We start from the raw sequence: 20,548 nt of genomic DNA on the forward strand, positions 1-20,548 counted from the left end.
AAATCCACTTTAACCTGTACGAGCATTAAGTTAAGAATTTCGAGTTTTTTCAGCAAATTAGAAAAACAATCCAGTTGGTCAGAAGGATTAAGTATCTACCTGGGGAATGTCCTGTTTTGGAGCTCCTTGATAAACACTGAGGTGCCAGCCTGCACCGGCTTCGATCCATCGTCTGGCTCTGTGTAGTCATGCCTGTGCCAGTTGTTGCGCTTTTTCACTGCAAAAAACAAAAAAAAGTAGGTTTGAGTTTCACTGGGCTGTCTCGTGCCCTCTTGAAGCACCTTCACACAACAACATTGTAAATTATGCAGATCACAATCACTTGTCACAAGCACATTAATTCACTACTCAGCCCCTGTGCCCAGGGGTGGATATCGAGGGGTTTGTCCAATCAAAGTGGAGGGTTTACAGCACCATTCAATTAGCTTCTTAATGTCTGCCCTCAGGGTTGTCAAAGGTTAACCTATTCCCCTCCCCCCCTTAACCAAAAAAAAAAAAAAAAATCTGACTCGACTAACACTGCAGAGAGCGGCCTTCCCCCCGGGACTGTCCAGCATATAGAGACATGGGTGAGACAAGGCAGAGAATCAGAGTATGGTGCTGTTTTCACACATGCACCTCAAAGAATTAGGTCATACTTTCCGCTGTTGTGCTTTCTCACATGTAGCACACATCAGGAAATAGTTTGCTTCAGATATACTGGCTAATGGAAACACTTTACTGTTTAGGCTTCAGAGCTGCCAAGATAACAGATGCAAGAGGGTGCCAGGGCTCTAGAGTGCGACCAAATTGGTCGCAAATGCGACCAGATTTTTCAGTGGTGCGACTAAAAAAAATCTTAGGTCACACCGGTGCGACCAACTGTTCGAGTAAAAAAAAAAAAAAAAAAAGTCTCTGCAACTCGGAAAGTCTCCGTGTGGTCAACAACATATCATGCCCATATCGTGGTCTAAACCAAGCAGAGACAGTCAGGGGCGGTACCTCTCTGATTGGTCATGTACGTTTGAAAGTGCAAGTGGATAGAGAGGGGTGAGCTTGAACAAAGCGATATCAATTCATTAAATCCTGAATCGACTTTTAAATATGAATATGAATTCCCTCTTTGCTGTTTTGCTTCCACCGCGATTTAAAAATAAAAAAATAAAAAAATAAAAAAATTTAAAAAAAAATAAATCACACTTTATGCACAGCTCTCTCTCTCTCTCTGTCTCTGTCTGTGCACTTCAAGAACAGTTTCCCATCTCAGATCTCTGTTTTCTGCATTATTCATTCGCTTCTTACCCACCAATATACCGTTATTTACAGCACTCTTTCTTTCTTTTCTTTTCTTTACTTAAATGACCTCGGACAAGAAAGCCTATTTTCTGCTGTTCAATACTGAAAATATTTAAACTTTTTAAAATTATGCAATATTGCAGAATATTTTAAGGTTATCTGCTATAAAAAGCCAGGCCAGGAAAATCTCCTTCATGTTTTTCTGTGTTTTTTTTCTCAGTTTGACACAAAGGCATCTGCTGTGATGCTCACAATTCTGATGAAGTCTCATAAGTGTCAGTACTGATAAATGATGAGAATTATAATATTTCTGACAGTCTGAGGCAAAATTGAATCGAAATCGAATGGATTATAGAAATCAGTGATGATGCCCAGCCCTAGTGAGTAGCCTAGGCCTGACAGAAGTGGATGTAGCTGTGGGTAATAAGAAAGGATGAAAAGAACTATTTATAACTTTTTGGTTAAGTTAAGGCCTGATCCATCTGAAATTCATAGCCAGTGCTCTGACACGGAGCCATCAACCTCTGAACTTTGAAAAAGCACAGTGTATCCAGAAAACACATTATATGCTGCAATAAATGCACTGCCCAAGTGTCCCCTCTCCCCACTGCCTTTCAGCGGCAGGCAGCAGCAAACAGGTCGTCAGAGAAGGCCAAGATGATGATTAAGTTTAACATTGTCTACAATATTGCCAAAGAGTGCCAAAGCACTTTAAGCACAAGATTGGTAGTTAATCATTTACAAATCAATATTGTCTGTATAGACAGCAAAACCCCCCACCACCACCAAAGAAAAAAGTGCACATGTAAAACAGCGGTGTTAAGCTATGCGGTTGAAAAATTTGGGTGCTCCTAACTTTTGTGCTGGTGGTTTCTTAGGCGCACCAGTGCAACCGTCGCAAAAAGTTAGTCTAGAGCCCTAGCGTGCACAAAACAACTATTCATAAGTAGTAAATGCACACTAATATTTACTGAGATATTTGCTGCAATCGGACATTAAATGGACTATGCACTATGAAACTGCCAGGTTGCATGCACCAAGGTGTCTAGAAAAGTTCAGGACTGCAGTGTGTGTGAGTGTGTGCGTGAGAGAGAAAAAGGGCTTCAGGAAGCAGCAAAGACTCACTCAGGGAGGGTCCGTGTACGACATCACAGTTGGGACAGTGGTAAACATCAATATCCACAGCATGGTGCTCTTCTACCTGTACACAGCTGGAAAGAAATGAGATACAGAGTTAGGGCAAGTCCCCTACAGAGGTTTATACCGTTTTTAAATTGCCAGGAAAAGAAAACACGCCATCACAAGATTTTGCCCAAACATATACAAAGCATTTACTATAATAATGTATGTAATTAATAATAAACCCTACCAGCTGAAGACATTCATTGCATTTACAATATATATGGTCTTTCCTTATACTTTAAAGTTCCTTCAGATAACTTATCCTGTAAATGGTGGCATATAAACCACTTTCAATCTAACTGAAATGAGTGGAACAGGTCTACTGCTTTACAAGCCCGTTCAGACATGAAACGAGGACACCACAATCTTTATCTGACCTGGACAAGCTAAAGCAGATGAAACGCTCCCAAACTCCTGTCAAATGCTGTGTGTGTTTCAAGCAGAGATGCCAGGGGTCACAGGTCAAAGATAAAAAGAAAGAAGAGGAAAAAGCAGCGCACACTTAGGTCAGGAGACCAAAGAAAGCAGTTTTGTTTTTTTCCCCTCCAACAAATGTTCTATCATTTCACAGTTATGGCTTCATTATTATTATTATTTTTTTTTTTTAAAAACAAGCTGAATGATCTGGCCTCTTCTCATCATATAATTTGCAGCGCATTTATCAAGAGGAGCTGCAGTACAGCGGTGTCACTCATGCTGCTACTACCCCTGAGTATCCTGCAACAGCCAAGCCACAGGAACCAACTCACATGCATTCCTGGGTTGCATACCGGAGCAGCATGGGTTGAACAGCAACTTTGTTCGGATTGTGGACAACGTGTATAGTGTGACAAGCCAAAAAGTACAAACTAAAACTGAACTATCCTAATTCACATGACCATCCATCCATTTTCTACCACTTATTCAGGTCTGGCTCACAGAGCCAGCAGCCTAAACAGAGATACCCAGACCTCCCTCAACCCAGCTACCTCCTTCAACTCTTCAGATGGTCAAAAGAGGCAGTCCCATCCATCCGAGGGACGGAATCTCTCCCGCATGTCTTCAGTCTGCCCTGTGATCTCCTTTCAGCTGAACATGCTTGAAACACCTTGTTCCTTAAAGTCCCAGGATCCTTATTGGACGCTCAAACCGACTCAGCTGGTTCCCTTTTTATATTTAGGAGCAATGGCTCTACTGAAGTCATCACCTTTCTAATGAAGACCCCGAATGCTCTAAAGAGGAATAGGCGACGGTTGGACTGCAGATCAACCAGTAAATCAACTGCTCACATTCGCTTTCAGCTCTGCACCCATCTGACAATCCTCCCGTGTCCTCCTTTCCTCACTTGTTGAGAAGTCCCTAACATAATTCAAACTCCTTCACTTGGGGCAACAACATATTACCAACCAAGCATGTAGACTCCACCCTTTTCTGACTGAGAATCGTGGCCTTAGAAGTAGAGCCCTGGCAGTTTAGCTTTGAGCTCCAAACCAGCCAAGTGTGAGCTGGTGATCAATGAAGCAAGCAGGACTGTGTCATCCACGGAAAAGCAAACACTTAAACTTCAGGCCACTGAAGCCTGCACCATCCAAACTAAGATTGTCTGCAATTTGTCGACTAGATGACTAATCACTACTGTCACTAGTGTGCACCTGACCTCTTCACTGATACCCAGTGCTGATAAATCTGCCCATTAGCCACTAGATGAAAGTTAGCACAAATCTATAACATTTCAGATTCAAAACCCCCCAAATAATGCAATTAGAAACTAACAAATAACTTAGACTCAATGCCCCCACAGTTTTCTGTGAACATTGAAAAAAGTAACCAAAGTAAATTTGAGTTTAGTTTTAAATTTAGCTTCCTTCTACATTTTGCCCATAGTGTCACAGTTTGAGAACCACATTAGTGTTTTACTTCTTCTGACTGCACGTGGGATCAATTTGTGGAGATTCTCTTCCCCTGAGATCAGTACTCCAAAATCAAATGAAGAAATCTTGTTGCTTTTTTTTTTTTGAGAGAACCAGACAGACGCCAGCTTCATTACTGGCCTACAAAATCCCTTCCTGCAGCACAGCAAAAAGAGGTTTATAAACAGGTTTGTTGCTGATATAACCTTTGCTTTTAAAGGTGAAAGCCTGCAGGGGGGATAGAGCTGACCGAAGCCTGCTATCAGCTTTGATCTACAAGGAACTGCAGGAAAACTGTAAAGGAAATAAAGCAGAGGGCCATTAACTCATCAGGAAATGGTGAGCTTGTGTGAATGCCTGCCACCCCCCACATCACCCTGGTGCACAAACAGGATATCAACCATACCACACAAAATCTGAACTGTTGTTGGTTGGGTATAAGGGCAAACAAATGCATTAGTACAGTAACTAATTAAATATCCATTTAGCTGTAAAGAACTCAAATTTATCTCTTTTGAAAGTTACTTTTCCACTCTCCTACAACATCCATAAAAGACAAAAAAAAAAAAAAAGCTGAGAAGCACTCCTGCATGTGAGCAAATGGATAACTAGCAGTAACAGTGTACAGTGTTTGGCTGGCGACTAAGCCTAGCTCATGTATCAGGAATCTTTGTTCCAACATGTGGCCGTTCGCTGGGGGAAAGCATGAGTCACAGCTCTCTGCCGCTGGGTTCGCTGAGACGTGTGAATACAGCGTGTGCTCTGGGCTGACGTGACCTTCTTGCTACTTTCCTTTATATAACACCGCAGTGGGAATTAAGGGCACTGTGCCACATACGCCACCCTGACTCAGCGCGCGTGTTACCTGTAATGATTACCACTTTAACCTGAGCTTGTGAGTCTATGTGGACTTGAGACAGCAAATGTAAAAATGGGAGAGGAAAGAAAAGAAAGGGGCCAAGTATTTCCTGCTGCCTTACTCGGGCTTGATGACTCACCACAAAGCGGGGTGAGTGTGCAAACAGCTCATGAACCGACATGAACCTCATCTGCTCAGTCATACGTCATCTCAACTCATAAGATAATGTTATCATGCATTGTAAGACAACAAAAAGGTCAGAGAGAGTACAACCAGGGTGAGCAACACAGATACCCCACAAAACCTTGCTTTATTCCCTGATAGAGCTGCCCTCTGACAGCACTGCAGCAGATTACTGAGCTAAACATCCCTTCCTGAATGAGCGGAGATGTGTGTACTTGGCTAAACCCTCGCCATCAACAGCCCCTCTCCTCCACTTCCTCTCATCAAGGGCCTCCTTCCTGTGTAACTGAGAGGGTTTATTCATTAGTCCACGCACTGTGAGGGGGTTCATTGTCCTCAGTGATCAGTGCAGAAACACAAAGGCTGGAGGCTGGCATCGCCATTATTTTAAGCTCTAAATAACCGCTCCGCATGGGGTGCCGACACACCTACATTAGGGAACTGGCAGATCTCTAATGGATGGGTGGTGGAGATGGAGAGGATATGAGGGCAGTTAAACACACCTGGCTGTCTTTATCTGCCCCAGAGGAGCACCTGACTCATCCGAGTGCGCTCAGGCAAGGCTTACATAAACAGAGCCGGACTTGGACAGCAGTAAGAGCCACTGAGGTCTGACAGATGGATAAGGCTCTGTCATTCTGCCCTCGGGGGTTAAATCATTTTAGCCAGCTAGGCATAAAAGCAACATATCACCCGTGCATTGTTTACAGTTTGAAGGACACAGCGGGGCTTTCTGTAGTCAGCTGGTAAACAACAAAAAGAGGATCACTTTGTTGTTTATAGGGCGTCAGGGAGCCCCTGGGAGTTTTAAACAACTTAATTGTTTTCAGTGCAGGTTGAGCTGCCCTGAGGCCCGCAAGCACTGGGACTCTGTTTTCACACGTCTTCAACATGGCTGAGCCCCATTTAAAACCTAACGAGTCATCAGTCTTACGAGTGTTTGCTGCTGAAAGACGCAACACAACAAACACAGACTGAACTCGCTGTGCAGATTCACAGTTCATAACATACAAATTATTGATCTATTATTTTGGTACATCAGCTATCAGTTTGATATTGTAATTTAAAGTGGTTTTCTAAACTTCCTTTAATTTGAACTGTGTGGTATATTCTTTACTGTTATAATTCAAACTGACTAGTAATCAATACATGATGCTTTTGACCCTTAATCGACTTTGATTGAGCCAAATGTAATGTTATTTCCACCCCAATGAGAGTCAGCTGAATATAAACAAGAGCTATGAGGCTGTCTTTACTTCAGCCAATCAACTTATCAGACATCTAAACAGATGATCTGAAACATCACAGACAGCAGTAGTTTATAAAAAAAAAGGGGGGGGGGGAGCACTTCCACTTAGCCTAAACACCAAAAAGGCTCTCCACAGAGGTGATCCATCTCTCTTTAGTGTGCTCACACTCTGTGCGACATTGACAGATCGCGCATTGAACTTGGCTCGCCGTAGCTCCCATCAGTCATTCGCTCCATCTCATTGAGCACCACTGGTCTATCATCGCCCCCACTGTCCACACGCACATTAGACAATGGGCAGACCGGAGGGCCTGACACCTACACTGTGATCTGATGTGACCTACCGGGGATTTACATCCATAACACTGATGTAAATTTGCATCTAAGAAACGCATGAAGCAGAGGCAGAGGCATTTACAGAGGCAGGTCTTGCAATCAGGTGAGGCTCAAAATGATGAATGGCCCTCAGACTTACACCTGAAATCTAAACCAAAGGGTATAATAGTGGGTTATACTGCTTCAGGGCACTGTTACCCCTGCAGATAGTCAGGACAAAAACCTGAAGGGGCAGCAAAGTAAACCAAAGAGGTCAGAAGATTAGTAACAGAGACCCTCAGAACATTTCTTCTGCAAACAATCATTTTGTATTTTTTTCAAATGCTTTTTTCTCATTCAGGTGTAAGTCTACCACTGTAGGCAATGTATAACTTTTAGATTAAAGTATTTATCAAATATCTAATAGGCACCAAAAATATTCTGTTGGCCCATGAGGTTAAAGTACCATTTTTAGAAGCAGTTACAATAAAAGACAAAATTTCTCTTTTAGCACATAAAAGAGAAGATGTACACAATGTGGTCATTTTTTAACTTTACACAATCTACCTTATTATCTAAGCACTAATTCCACTTAATTCTGGAAATAGTACTTTCCAGTACTCTGAAAGTAGTATTATGACTTTAAAGTAAAAAATAATAATTATTCAACTTTATTCTTGAAGTAGTACTTCTATCTTGTTCTCATAACAGTACTTGACTTTATTCTGGAAATAGTATTCAACTTTTTCCACGAAGTAGTAATTTTATTTTCATCTTGAAGCTACTTCGAGTAGTATTTCAACTTTATTCTCATCATTGCATCTGACTTTATTCACAAAATAGTATTCTACTTTAGCCTCAAAGAGGTATTTCCACTTTAGCATCAAAGCAGTAGCTGTTCCCAACTGGAAAAAGTATTTCTGTCTTCCTCTCAAAGCAATATGTTGACTATTTTCCTGAAGTAGTAGAGGGCTATGCTGTAGTTAATGTAGATTTAATGCAGTATTACAAATTTTGAATTATTAAAGAAATACTATAAACTAATAAAACTGAAGTGAATAAGAAACACAATGTGGAAACTAACTGAACCACAACTGAATAAAAACAAAAATGAATATGACTGCATTAAACTGTAATAAAGAGATTACTGAAAACATGGGGGGAGTTTATCAGGACTTTTTTTCAGCTTTCCTGTAACCTCACTCTTTACAAATCTGATGCTGATAAACCGTGACACTGATTCAGACAGCCTTACCACATTAAAGTACAGCTTGTTTTGTTTACTGAAACACAGGTGATAGAAAACAGGACACTCTCCAGCAACCAAGACAAAAGTCTCCCACACAAACACCAACAAGAACTAGCAGAATGAGCTCCTCCGCTTTCCCCTCCAATGGCGTGCCATCACCCACAGCCAGAGAATATCCCTTTCCTTCTGGCCTGCCTCGTGGGAAAGAGGCTGGAAATGTGGCCGTTTTTGGAGCTTTGCTGTGAGTATGTGCGTGTGTGGTGTGTATCTGCTTATTAGTCATCAATGGGGGAAGCTCCAACATTTGTTCCTTTTCTTGCTGGCAGATGACACACAGCTAGTCTGTTTTGGCGCTGACACACCACAAATCCTGGCTGCTGAGTTTTTTGGCAGCACACTTGGTGGTTACGCAATGGCTTCCGTCATTTCAACATGAGCAACCCCCCACCTTAAAAAAAACCCAAAAAAAACAAAACCCAGATTATTGTATTCCTAAGCAGTCACTGTGGAAATGCACCCACACAGGCTGACTTGAAGAGTTGCCTAGGTCAGCCCATGGACTTAGAGCCACATTAAAAAAAACAAGAGAAAACTGCAAAAGAAAGAAAGTCGGATGCTGAGAAAATCTCATGCTCAAGCAGTGCGTCACAATATTAGGTGTGGACTGAAATTTGTACATTTTAGGCAATGTACATTACACAACATTAAGATTCCCATCAAGATTTCAACAGCTTCCACCTACATCTACGCATGAATCACAAAAACATCTGCTACCTGCAATCACAATAGAAAAGAAAAAAACAAACCCCAAAACAAAACAAATACAACACACACACACAAAACCCAGACACGTGCCTGCTTGGTACCTTTAAACAATTCCCCTGCTTGCCACTAGGGGTCCGAGGCCATGTGCCTCCTCTTTCTAAATAGGGGGGTGGGGGATTTAAATTTCGCCAACTGTCAATCAAAAGCCAAACCATAACAATCTCCTCGTTTCCCCCACTTACTTTCTACCAATATCAAACCAGCATTTAAAACAAAGCTCATGTGTATTAAATAATAGATATAAACTACCAGCTTGCTATATAATTAACGTACAGGTTGTGCCCAAACAAGTTGAAGTTGTTTATTAGATCTTCTTGTATCATTAAGTTTAAAATACAACTCAGACGCCGCCCGAGGCTGCCGTTACCTTTAATAACCTGCCAGCTCTGGCACACTTTGTACACTAGGGCTGGTTTAACTGGATTTAAATCGACTGAATCACAGCGACATCAAAATTAAAGTTATCCTTTAAACAACTCTACGGAAAGGTAGTCACGTACGCTTTTGATCACCCGTGTTGACTGAAACAGCTCGGTATACCATCAGCTATAAGATCTACTTTCTATTGGGCTCTATTTAAGTAAATGCCGCTAATTATTATAATAACTACAAAGAGCTGGATCATGTCGTTTTGTTTAAACTTATCTGCGGCACGATGGAGTTCATTAATGTTGTTTTTAGGGGCGCGAACCCCCACTTTCGCCCGTAAAGTCGTGTCAATAGACGGTTTAAAACCCCCGTCGCCCACCGCTAACGGTTAGCACGCTAAGTTAGCCAAGACCGCTCAGAGAACCGTCGCCTTTTCTTAAAAAACAAACCGTGTTTCTCGCCTCCATGTAACTACACCTCTTTAGGATGTCGCAGACTACATACCTGCCGTGAAACCAGTCTTTACAGATGTCGCACTCGATCATAAACCGGCTCACATCGTAGGGCTGCCGGCAGACACAGTACAGCGGGGCCGCCGCCATCTTCCTACTGTCCCCAAACAACGCAGGAATGAAGCGGGCGGGGATTTAACCCAACATCCGGAAATACCCGAGGGGAGAGCCGAGCACGCACGAAATCCGCCATTCTGAGGCAATCCCACCTCTGACGTCAGTTTCCAGATTATGCATTTCCATCTGGTTGTGTGGGCACACCAACAATAGACGCAAACTTTTTTCCAACAAAGGAATGACATAAAGGGCTTGGTTTTAGGCGTTATGCTACAATCGGATAAAAGCGAAAAATCAGCCTGTAATTTAAATTATTCTGATGAAATAATCTCCATAATCTGCTATATGTATTATTTTACCATATTAAGATGTTTCTTTAGTCGTATTACATTTTAATATGGATATATTCATTGTGTTTATTGAGCTTCACCTTCCCGATTTTATTTAAATATTAAATATTTCAGATCAAACAAACTCTAATTTTAGATAAAGTTTTTTATATGATCATTTTAAGGGAAACATCTACCTGGCGCTGTGTGAAAAAGTAATCTCCGCCTAAACCTAATAAGTAGCTGTGCCACAGAACATTTTCCCAAAAGTCTCAGGGATTGTCAAGATGTTGTTGTTGTTTTTTTTGGCAGATGTGAGACGAGCCTTTGTGTTCTTTTTGTTCAGCAGTAGTTTTCTCCTTGGAACTCTCCCATGGATGCCATTTTTGCCCAGTCTCTTTCTTATTGTTGAATCATGAACTCTGTCCATAACTGAATCAAGTGAGGTCTGCATTTCTTTTAATGGTGTTCTGGGTTCTATTCGGACCTCCTGGATGAGCCATTGATACACTCTTTGAGTCATTTTGGCATCCTAGTGACTCCAGGGGAAGCTTCACCACTGTTCCAAGTTTTCTCCATTTGTGCATAATGGCTCTCACTGTGTTTCGCTAGGGTCCCAAAGCCTTAGAAATGGCTTTGTATCCCTTTCCATGACTATGTTTCCCAGTTGTTATTGAATTTATTTAGATCGCAGCAATGGTGTGTTGCGTTTTGACATCTTTTAGCCTACTTCCCTTCATCAGATAGGTTTTATTTACATGATTTCTTGATTCAACAGGCCTGGCAGTAATTAGGCCTGGGTGTGGCTCAGTCAATTACTTTTTGGGACAGGTAGGTTTGGATAGCTTTAAGACAATCTTCAGTTGTATAAATCACAACAGCCCTCTTACAGAATACAATATATGAAACAAAGCATATAACTTCCTGCACAGTTGGCATGGAGCTTATTGTACATTAATGCTATTCTCTTCTATTCAGAACCATGTAAAAGAAGTTATCTTCACTTGATGGTCTGACCCTTAAAGCTTCACAGAGCATGCTTATATCTTAATTGATGCACAGCCACTTATAAGGCATTTAAATGTACGGGGAGTTATTTTGTGTAATACTGGGTGTTGCATCTTTAAATAATGCAATTAAAATGTCCACAATACATGGATAAAAAGTGTTTTCTGATTGCAAATAGCATTAAATACCTATATCAATGCATATGCGCTATCAACACTGACTTAACTGTAAATCCACAACACAGCTGATGAGCTGCAAAGGCAAGAAAATGTAAGTGTGTCACACGGTCTTTATCTTTCCTGCACTGTCTTCACTGTGAAGATCTCTTCAGAAGGCGTTTTCCAGCCTGGTGGCAGACGGCTCAGAGGCATCTTAAATAAAAAATCAAAACACAACATCCAGCCCTGGTATGTCTCCATGGAGCGTGTCTGACATGCCCTACGTGCTTTGTGGTGAATAGCAATGGGACCACCGACCCACAGCTTGATCTGTGAGCTGACAGCACCCATCCCCCCACACGCCCATCTGTGCTACTCTGCATAGTCAAGCAGCCTTGGTGCATGCAGAGGCTCCAGAGTGCTCACAGCACAGAAGACACATGTGAGGTTATCTGCTAATCTCTGCCCATTTTTTTTTCTTCTTTGTGCATTTTTAAGCATGCACCAAGGTGTAAACATCCCCTTTGTCTTCAGGATGATAATCACAGCCTTGTTTGTAGTAGATCACTATCAGTGCTTCCTATTATAGGTTTTCTCTCTCGTCAGCCCCGGTGTGAGCAGCTTCATGTCTGGTGTGCAGATCCACCGCATACACGTAAACACTATTCCTGGAAGTTAATAAACACTTGTGAGTGTAGGCTGGTGCTGATGGATGGACATGAACAGCTCTTCTGCAGAATAAGGTGTAATCAGTGTACTCAGCTTTTTGAAACAGACGAAAATGTTGACTTTGAGTTTCATTGCAATCACTATGAGCACCACATAAACATCCATTAAATGTGTAAATAGGAAAAGAACGTGACAGTTTGAAGGCATTATAAGGAAACATGGTAATGGAGGTATAGGTTACCATTATTATAGATTTTATAACATGCATATTAAAGAACAGGATTATCAGGACAAGCGAATAAATACTACATGAAGTCAGATGAACAGACATGAAGATAATAAATGCAATAAAGATTTGAAAAAGTCTGAAAAACAAATCTAGACAAATCTCTGTGAAAGGGACACCATTGAAAAGCAATACTGGGTGCCCATGACCTTTGGTTCCTCAGGAAGCAATGCTTTAAAAAAGGGTGTGTTTTTGTCATGAAAATCCCTGCATGTTCCCGGGAACACTTTCTAAACTCATCATCTGTGAACATCAGCTCATTATGCCACATATGCCAGTTAAAGTTTTATCATGTCAAGAAGAAGCTAAAATGTGACATATTTTTAATGGAAGATCTTGCATTTTTTTAGAAAAACAATGCTAAGCCGCATACTGCCTCTATTACAATAGCGAGACTTCGTAGTAGAAGAGTCCGAGTAATAAACGGCCCTGCCAGGAGTCCAGACATGTCACCAGCTGAAAACATCATGAAACGAAGAATGCAATGCAAAAAAAAGAATCTTATATGAGACAAAAATGGGAAAACATTCCAACATGTGCGTATATAGACATGCAAAAATCCTCAAATAAGCATAGTCTATGTACCAAAAGCTTCAGTATGCTGGATAGTTATCCTGATTAATTTAATTTAATTAGCTAGTGATGTGTTCAATGTGCATATGTATGTAAATATACACATTTCTGTCATTTTTTTTCTTGTTTTTTACACACCCAACAATTTTCACTGTAGTTCTATCAATCTAGTTTTACTTAGCTTTAGGCTTAGTGTTTTTATTTATTAAAATAATTTAATATAACAGTAAAAAAAAATAATACACACGTACACATATTGAATATTTATTAAAGCCTGGAGTATTTCATTTATGTGATTTTACTGTATGCTGTATTATGGTGTTACAGCTCCACCTCCTGATTGAAGAGCGCAAGTGCGCTTACTGTGCGTGGGCGTAAATGGGCAGCGCGCGCACGCTGCAAACGTCACGACGAGACGAAACGAGGCAGAAGCAAGCGCGCCCCGCCCCCCTGTGTGTTAGCATCATGGATGAAGGTGTAGAAAAATCTGCCAGGTATGATTTAAACAGTAGGCAGCTGCTGCCACGTCAAGATTTAACGTCTAACTAGATGACCAAAAAAGGTAAGATCTAAAAAAAAAAAAATCGGCACGGTGTTGTTACGCTAGTGATGGACGTCTGGTTTCAAATGATCGTTAAATGTGATGCTTTCGCCTAATAAAACATCTATTATCGATACTTTTCCGGGACATTTCTGCATACAAACAGCGTCAATTCAAATTTTTACTACTCTGCCGTTTCTCTTCGATGATGTAATGCGACAAAAGATATAATAATATATGTGATGTGAGTGAGATATTTTCACATTAGCAGCCATTAACGTCGGCATCAGTGATATATTCACAGTATTTCATTAAACAGAATTCGCTCAAAAGGATTATTATGGACAAATAACTAAAGTAATCATTAATGTAATGGTATAAATGACGTTTTATTGTTATTATTATCATTGCTGTTGTAGAAAAAGTGAGCCTGGTTTAAACAAATTATGCAAAAAACAAATAAACACATTAATAATAAGAATAAATAAAAATAATAAAAGAAATGTATTATTATTTATTGATTTTTTATAATAATAATAATAATATATTATTATTATTAGCGATTATTACTTAAAAATACTTCTGGTTCTGTTTAAATAAATATTTGATTTTGTAGTGAGATAATTTTGATAATCACCATGTTTTTTTTACAACAATTGTTTTTAATAACAATTCTATGGAACTTTGTTTCTGCCACAATTCTTTTTAGGTGTCCAGAAAACTTCAGGTTATTGCTTCAAAACTTATGCTTGTTGTCTTGACATTTTGACTTACTCACAAGTAACTTAAGTTTCAAATAAATTTGACGTTATTAGTTTATCCAGTGTTTAGCATTTGGTCCAAGAGTTTCTTTCCAAAAGGTTCATTAATATTTCATTATTTTTATTATAACTGTAATCATTTTTTTTTACCTGATCTGTTCCTTCAGCCTTTTTGCATTCAGTCCACTTGTTCGATACATTTCGATTATATTGATTTAACACGTTTGCATTAAACAGGTGTACTGTGTTAATCTGAGGCTTGTTTTAATTGTGGTGGAGGAGGTGGAGAACTGCTGTGAACCTGAAGATGAGGCGTCTGTCAAGAAAGAAAGCGCTGAGCCTGGTGAAGGAGCTGGACGCCTTCCCCAAAGTGTCAGAGAGCTACGTGGAGACATCGGCGTCAGGAGGAACAGGTGAGATGTCCCTGCGAGGACAAGACAGCAGGAGCAGCAAAAGGGAGGAGTAACACTCTCTGCTCATCTGTCTCCTCCACAGTGTCACTTTTAGCGTTTAGTGCCATGGCACTTCTGGCTGTCTTAGAGTTCTTTGTTTATCGAGAGACTTGGATGAAGTATGAATATTCGGTCGACAAGGATTTTTCCAGGTGAGATGTTATTACTAGGTTATTAAATGTTAATTAATTGTGACTTCAGTCTGTTTTTCTTTTTTACAGTATGATGTCACGGTAATCTTTTTATCCTGATTTCAGTAAATTGAGAATAAACATTGACATAACAGTCGCCATGAAATGCCAGCGTGAGTATCTCACCTTGTTTGCCGTTGTCAATGTGGAGAAGTTGCTACCTGAAGCGCTTACATCACATTAGCGCACATATTTCATCTCTGATTGTAGATGTGGGAGCAGATATTCTGGACCTGGCTGAAACCATGATCACATCTAATGGCCTGCAGTATGAACCTGTGAGTCAAGCATGTGTCTGAAAAACCTTAAGGTCATTTCTGAGGTGTCGCTTCTGTAAAGCAAACGCTCCTGTTTGTGTCTTTGAGCAGGTTATTTTTGAGCTGACCCCGCAACAAAGACTGTGGCAAAGGTAAGGTTTTGTGCAGTTGCGCAGTAAGTTTGAAAAAAATACAAAATTCTGGTAATGCCTAAAATTTGGTTATCAAGTTATAAGAGATTTCTTGTTGTTTGAAAGCTTTTAAACTTGTTTAGCTAGTTCTGCAGTCTGTTTGTTTTCCAGGACGCTGCTTCTCATACAGAACAGGCTGAGAGAGGAGCACGCTCTGCAGGAAGTCCTTTACAAAACTCTCCTGAAAGGAGCTCCCACTGCTCTGCCACCACGGTCAGTCTCCTATGGGAAATAGTTTTTAATAATCACGTCTCCATTCATTTTACAAAAAGGCAAACACATAAGTGCCCACTGGATTTAGAGTGATGGATTTAGAGTCTGTTATAATAAAATGATGTGCTCAAACATTATGTGCGTAGGGAGGATGCCTCCATGGAGCCCCTCAATGCCTGCAGGATACATGGACACGTCTACGTCAACAAGGTAGCAGGAAACCTGCACATCACTGTTGGAAAGTAAGAACCTCTGTAGCGTAATAAGCATGAGACAAACATTTCTGATGCTGGAGACTAATAGTGATTCTTGATCTTTTTAAGGCCCATTCACCATCCTCAGGGCCATGCACACATTGCAGCTTTTGTGAGCCACGAGAGTAAGTTAAAATCTGGTTTTCTAATAACACTTCTAATTACACACTTTTATAATCTACAAGCAGACCAGGGAACATTATCTGTCACCATAATCGGTGCTCCCCTCAGCTCTCCCTTTTTCTGCATTCAGCAATAAATACCGAGGAAGGCCGTGGCATTTAAACAATGTTTAGACGGTACTAAGGGACTCAAAGCGTGCCAAGAAAATATCCCATTACATTACCAACAGCAGCCTGATTTGATAAAAGGCAGTATGGATCCATGCTTTCATGTTGTTTGTGCCAAACTGTGAGCTGAATATTGCAGCAGAAATTGAAATTCCAGGTCTGGTGAGCCTGTGTGAGTCGTAGCCTTAGTTTCCAGTTGACAGGAAGTGGCACCTGATGTGGTCTTTTGCTGCTGTAGCCCATCTGCTTTATGATTTAACATGTTGCACATTCAGAGATCCTCTTCTGCAGTTTTTGGTTGTAATGTGGGGTTATTTGTGCTCTGGTCATTTCCTTCTGAGAACTGGCTCAAACTACGTATTTTCTAGTTTTGGGAACATTCTTGAGATGGTTGTGTGGGAAAACCCGAGTCGATCGGCAGGTTCTGGAATACTCAGATCAACTTAAATCACATTTCTTCCATATTCTGATTTGAACATCAGCAGGTCATCTCGAGCGTGACTACATGCTCCCATGTGGCTGTGAGTGTATTAAGCATTGTTCTTACACATTTAATAGGGAATAATTTAACAAAAACCCCTGAAAACATTACAGATGTCAAATATGTGAGCCAGATTTAATGGCATTGGAGATAAAAAGTGTTTTTCTGTTACTAAAAGAGACCAAAGTTGGCCAGATGAGAGCCTTAGGAAATCGAGCTTATAAGGTCCTGCTACTAGTTAGAATGATTGTCCACAGCCTTGATTGAATCTGAGGGTTCTCTCATCTTTGCATTACAGCGTACAATTTCTCCCATCGAATCGACCATTTATCTTTTGGGGAGGAGTTACCAGGCGTCATCAATCCTCTGGACGGCACAGAGAAAATCACATATAACAGTAAGTCACATGATTTCAGAGGATAAAACATGCAGGAAACATTTGAAAAGGATTTTCCATTGAATGAATGAGTGCATTTTTTATTTTTTTTCATAAAACCCTCAATTATTCTTTCCTGTGTGCTTGCATCCCAGATAACCAGATGTTTCAGTACTTCATTACAGTGGTGCCCACGAAACTGAACACATACAAGATATCCGCAGACACACACCAGTTCTCTGTGACTGAGCGAGTGAGTAGCCGCTAAGCGCAGAGCTTTAAACACAGCCCAATGTTGTGACAGCAAGTAGACTAACCACCACAATGTCTGCTGCCAAGGAACGGCTGATAAACCACGCCGCGGGCAGTCACGGTGTTTCCGGCATCTTCGTCAAGTACGACACCAGCTCTCTGATGGTGACGGTCAGCGAGCAGCATATGCCGCTCTGGCAATTCCTGGTGCGACTGTGTGGTATAATCGGGGGCATATTCTCCACCACAGGCGAGTGGGCTTGGACATTTAGAGCAAAACAATTAAACATGGTTCTAGCTTTGAATTCATGCAGTTATTTTATTCTTTTTTTTTTTTTACTGTGCTCTTCTCACTTTTAAGGGATGCTTCACGGGCTCGTTGGCTTCTGTTTTGATGTCATCTGCTGCCGCTTCAAACTGGGACTCTACAGGCCTGGAGAGGTGCTAAACCAGGACGCACAGCTGCACCAGATGAATAATCTGAACCACCACCATACTCCTCTGCTGGCTGACAATCCCCCTCGGTAGTAGCCGCCGATTCCTCGGCCTGCACGGGTGACCCGACAAATAATGATCACAGTTGCTGCTTTCTCATCGGAAACTTGAGTTTGGATTTTCAGATATTTGTTTATTTATTAGAGTTTATAAAGGTTTTTCATTGCCAGCATTACCGTACTGTATATCACAAAATGTTTTTCTTCCAAATGACCAAAAAAAAAAAAAAATAGTAGAGTTAGCACTAACTATTGCACTGTAGGAGAATGTGTACCCTGTGACTCTGGTCACATTTGATAACGGTGATGCTGACAATTATGTTAAAGTTTAAATTCCCAGGAGGTCATTAGCACCGCTGGTTTGTTTCACAGCATTAAAGTGTAAAAAAAAAGAAAAAAAGAAGCCCAAAACAAATAAAAGTTGATTCCTAAATGAAATAACATGCAGATGGTTTTTAAACAGGTAAACCATGAAATGATGGCAGTCAGGTTCGAGAAGGATGACTGAGCAAGTGTCATGTTGCCTATTAAGCAATCCTCTATAAGGAAGACTTATTTATTTTATTTGACTTATTTCAATAAGTCAAGAATGTCTTTAGCAGGTCTACCACATGACATGAGTCTTTATTTAACAAAAATTGAGCCAGTGTGTCACTAAATAGACCCTTACTGCTTCCAGGAGCTGCTAATCAAACCTGCTTGATTAACTGATCATCAGCCAGCTGGCTTGGTCAGAACTGAAGTGGTTCCAGGAAAAATATATCTTTCGATTTTCATTTTCTCCTCTGTAACCACGAACGAGTGAGCTGGAAGGCGAGCACGAAAGACTGCAGCACATGTGCACCTTTACTCTTCGAGTTTATTTCAGTTTTGCCAAGCAGACTTGAAAGTGTTGTCAGAGCAGGGAATACAGGCAGTCGGACGTTTTGCAAATGACACCAGAAGAAACATGAAGTCATTGGTTAAGTGATGCCGTTTGTTACATACAGTAACAGTAGCTCCAGTCTGGGGTTTACGGTACCAACAGTGCTCTGCGTTTGGAAAAAAAAAAAAGAAAAAAAGAAAGAAAGAAGACAAGACAGACACACAGAAGAGCAAAACTCCATACTGACAACATCATTAATATAGCCCTGTAGCTCTTTGAGAACAATCTGATGCAACTGCTTCATCGTGCAGGCCTTGTACGACGTTTCGGGTCTGAAATTAAGAGGACGGTTATCATGATTTCACCAGACATGGGCTTTGCATAAACATTTAGTTTTGTCCCTTTTTCTCCCATAAAGACTCATCACTGTTAAGTATTTTTAATTCTGTCAAGAGTAATGCCTTGCAACATATACAATACTGTACACAGCTGTCTCATTCTTTCAGTAAAAATCATACCAGCCGGTCACACTTTTGGTACACTCTGTGGGAAGCTCTGAAGACACTCAACCAAAATAAATCAACAGTCAAATAAAAGTTTTTGGTAATCTATAAGAATAATATGCAAGCATCTATTTACAGATATTCCAAATTTGCAGAAAGGATGTAATGCCAGTAGAGTTTTAACGTGTTCCCAGCCCTTTACTTGGGACTTTTTAAAATATAAATCTGGACTCATATCTCATGGCTCTGTCTTGGTCCAGTTATCTAGTTTTTACTAAATTGAGTAAAAACTAGATAACTAGCTCAGTGCCCTGCCCCTTTAAGACGATGAAGCTGAAGTACTCTGGCATAGGGGATACAATGCCAGCTTAGATTGTAATATAACCAGTACTTTTAAATTAATTATTCTGCAGAAGCCTCATATTCACACTGTATGTGATTTAAAAGTACCTCACGAGTCTTTAGATATCTTAGTCTGCGTCCAGAAATCAGAAGAGAAAAGAGCCTTAATCTGCACAGGGCCTTTTTTTTTTTTTTTTTTTTTTTAAACTGCAAGCTGTTGGACATCCCAGCAACTACTTCTTTCCATTTTCTTTGGATCTACTGAAGTTGTAGTGTGTGTCTCTTATGCACTAACATAATGTTAAAATCACAGTGGTAAAAATCTTTTTTTAAACAATTTTCCAGCAGTGTTTGAAAAACCAGGGCTCGAGATATAACAACTGTATTTATAGGAACCTCAAAATCGGACATTGTCTTCTGAACAATTTGACCCATTTCCCCAAAAATCGTTTGGTTTGGTAAATAAAAGTGCACTCTGTTGTGCAGCAGGCAATAATTTCATCCAGACAGTTTATATTTTTAGTGGTACCTAATGGGTACTGCCAACTCAAATTTCACTCATGTTTACCACTGTGACAAGGCTGGTGAGGTCTCCTCAGGATTTCAGGTGACCTGACTTTCTATGCAATTAAACTGCCCTCTCCAACCCCACGCTGTAAGGCGTGGCATTCCTCAGGGCTCAGTACAAGGCCCACTTATTTTCTTTCATCTTCCATTGGATCATTTTAAATATGCATTATTAAATGGATCAGTTTGTCGTAGCAGTCCATTTCTCCATTCTGTGAGGTGAGGCATCTCTTATGGCTTTGTATTTAGGGTTTTAGGAAGAATTACTTGAAATTGGGGCATGACTTTTCACTCATATGCAGATGACACTTTGCTCTGATCACTAAATCATAATTAACATCTCAGGAGCATTGAAAACATCTCTGGATAAGTTGAATGGGTACCACTGCTCAAATATAACTCATGTTTACCACTCTGACTTGCTACTACACCAAACTGCCCTCTCCAACTTCACTTTATAAGGTGAGACATCCCTCAGGGCTCAGTAATAGACCCACTTTTTTTCCTTTTTAACCTCCACTGTGTTGTGCA

General features: G+C 40.5%; 2 protein-coding genes across 3 annotated transcripts in view; one reads left to right on the forward strand and one right to left on the reverse strand.

The window, feature by feature from the left end:
• The window catches only part of kdm7aa (lysine (K)-specific demethylase 7Aa), a 25,507-nt gene extending 15,463 nt beyond the window's left edge, over positions 1-10,044 (reverse strand). The window contains exons 1-3 of the mRNA XM_005740816.1: positions 9,900-10,044; positions 2,401-2,486; positions 100-217 (exon numbers count right to left, since the gene is read on the reverse strand). Coding sequence (XP_005740873.1) covers positions 100-217; positions 2,401-2,486; positions 9,900-9,997 — 302 coding nt within the window. The 5' untranslated portion in view covers positions 9,998-10,044. The remainder of the gene's footprint in view (positions 1-99; positions 218-2,400; positions 2,487-9,899) is intronic.
• Positions 10,045-13,413: 3,369 nt separating this feature from the next.
• Positions 13,414-18,548, forward strand: LOC102204526 (endoplasmic reticulum-Golgi intermediate compartment protein 2-like). 2 transcript variants are annotated; one of them, XM_005740814.2, is made up of 13 exons: positions 13,414-13,549; positions 14,569-14,702; positions 14,785-14,893; positions 14,999-15,045; positions 15,143-15,210; positions 15,301-15,341; positions 15,492-15,593; positions 15,740-15,835; positions 15,917-15,972; positions 16,917-17,015; positions 17,150-17,247; positions 17,334-17,496; positions 17,608-18,548. In XM_005740814.2, exons 2-13 carry the CDS (start codon positions 14,597-14,599, stop codon positions 17,772-17,774), a joined length of 1,152 nt encoding a protein of 383 aa, XP_005740871.1. In that variant the 5' UTR covers positions 13,414-13,549; positions 14,569-14,596; the 3' UTR covers positions 17,775-18,548. The 2 variants fall into 2 exon arrangements, with proteins under 2 accessions (XP_005740871.1, XP_005740872.1); XM_005740815.1 differs by having other exon boundaries at positions 17,678-17,760.
• The last annotated feature ends 2,000 nt before the right edge of the window (positions 18,549-20,548 follow it).

This window comes from Pundamilia nyererei, unplaced genomic scaffold, assembly GCF_000239375.1.
Source record: "Pundamilia nyererei isolate P.nyererei 1_Seehausen unplaced genomic scaffold, PunNye1.0 scaffold00104, whole genome shotgun sequence".
Taxonomy (NCBI): domain Eukaryota; kingdom Metazoa; phylum Chordata; class Actinopteri; order Cichliformes; family Cichlidae; genus Pundamilia; species Pundamilia nyererei.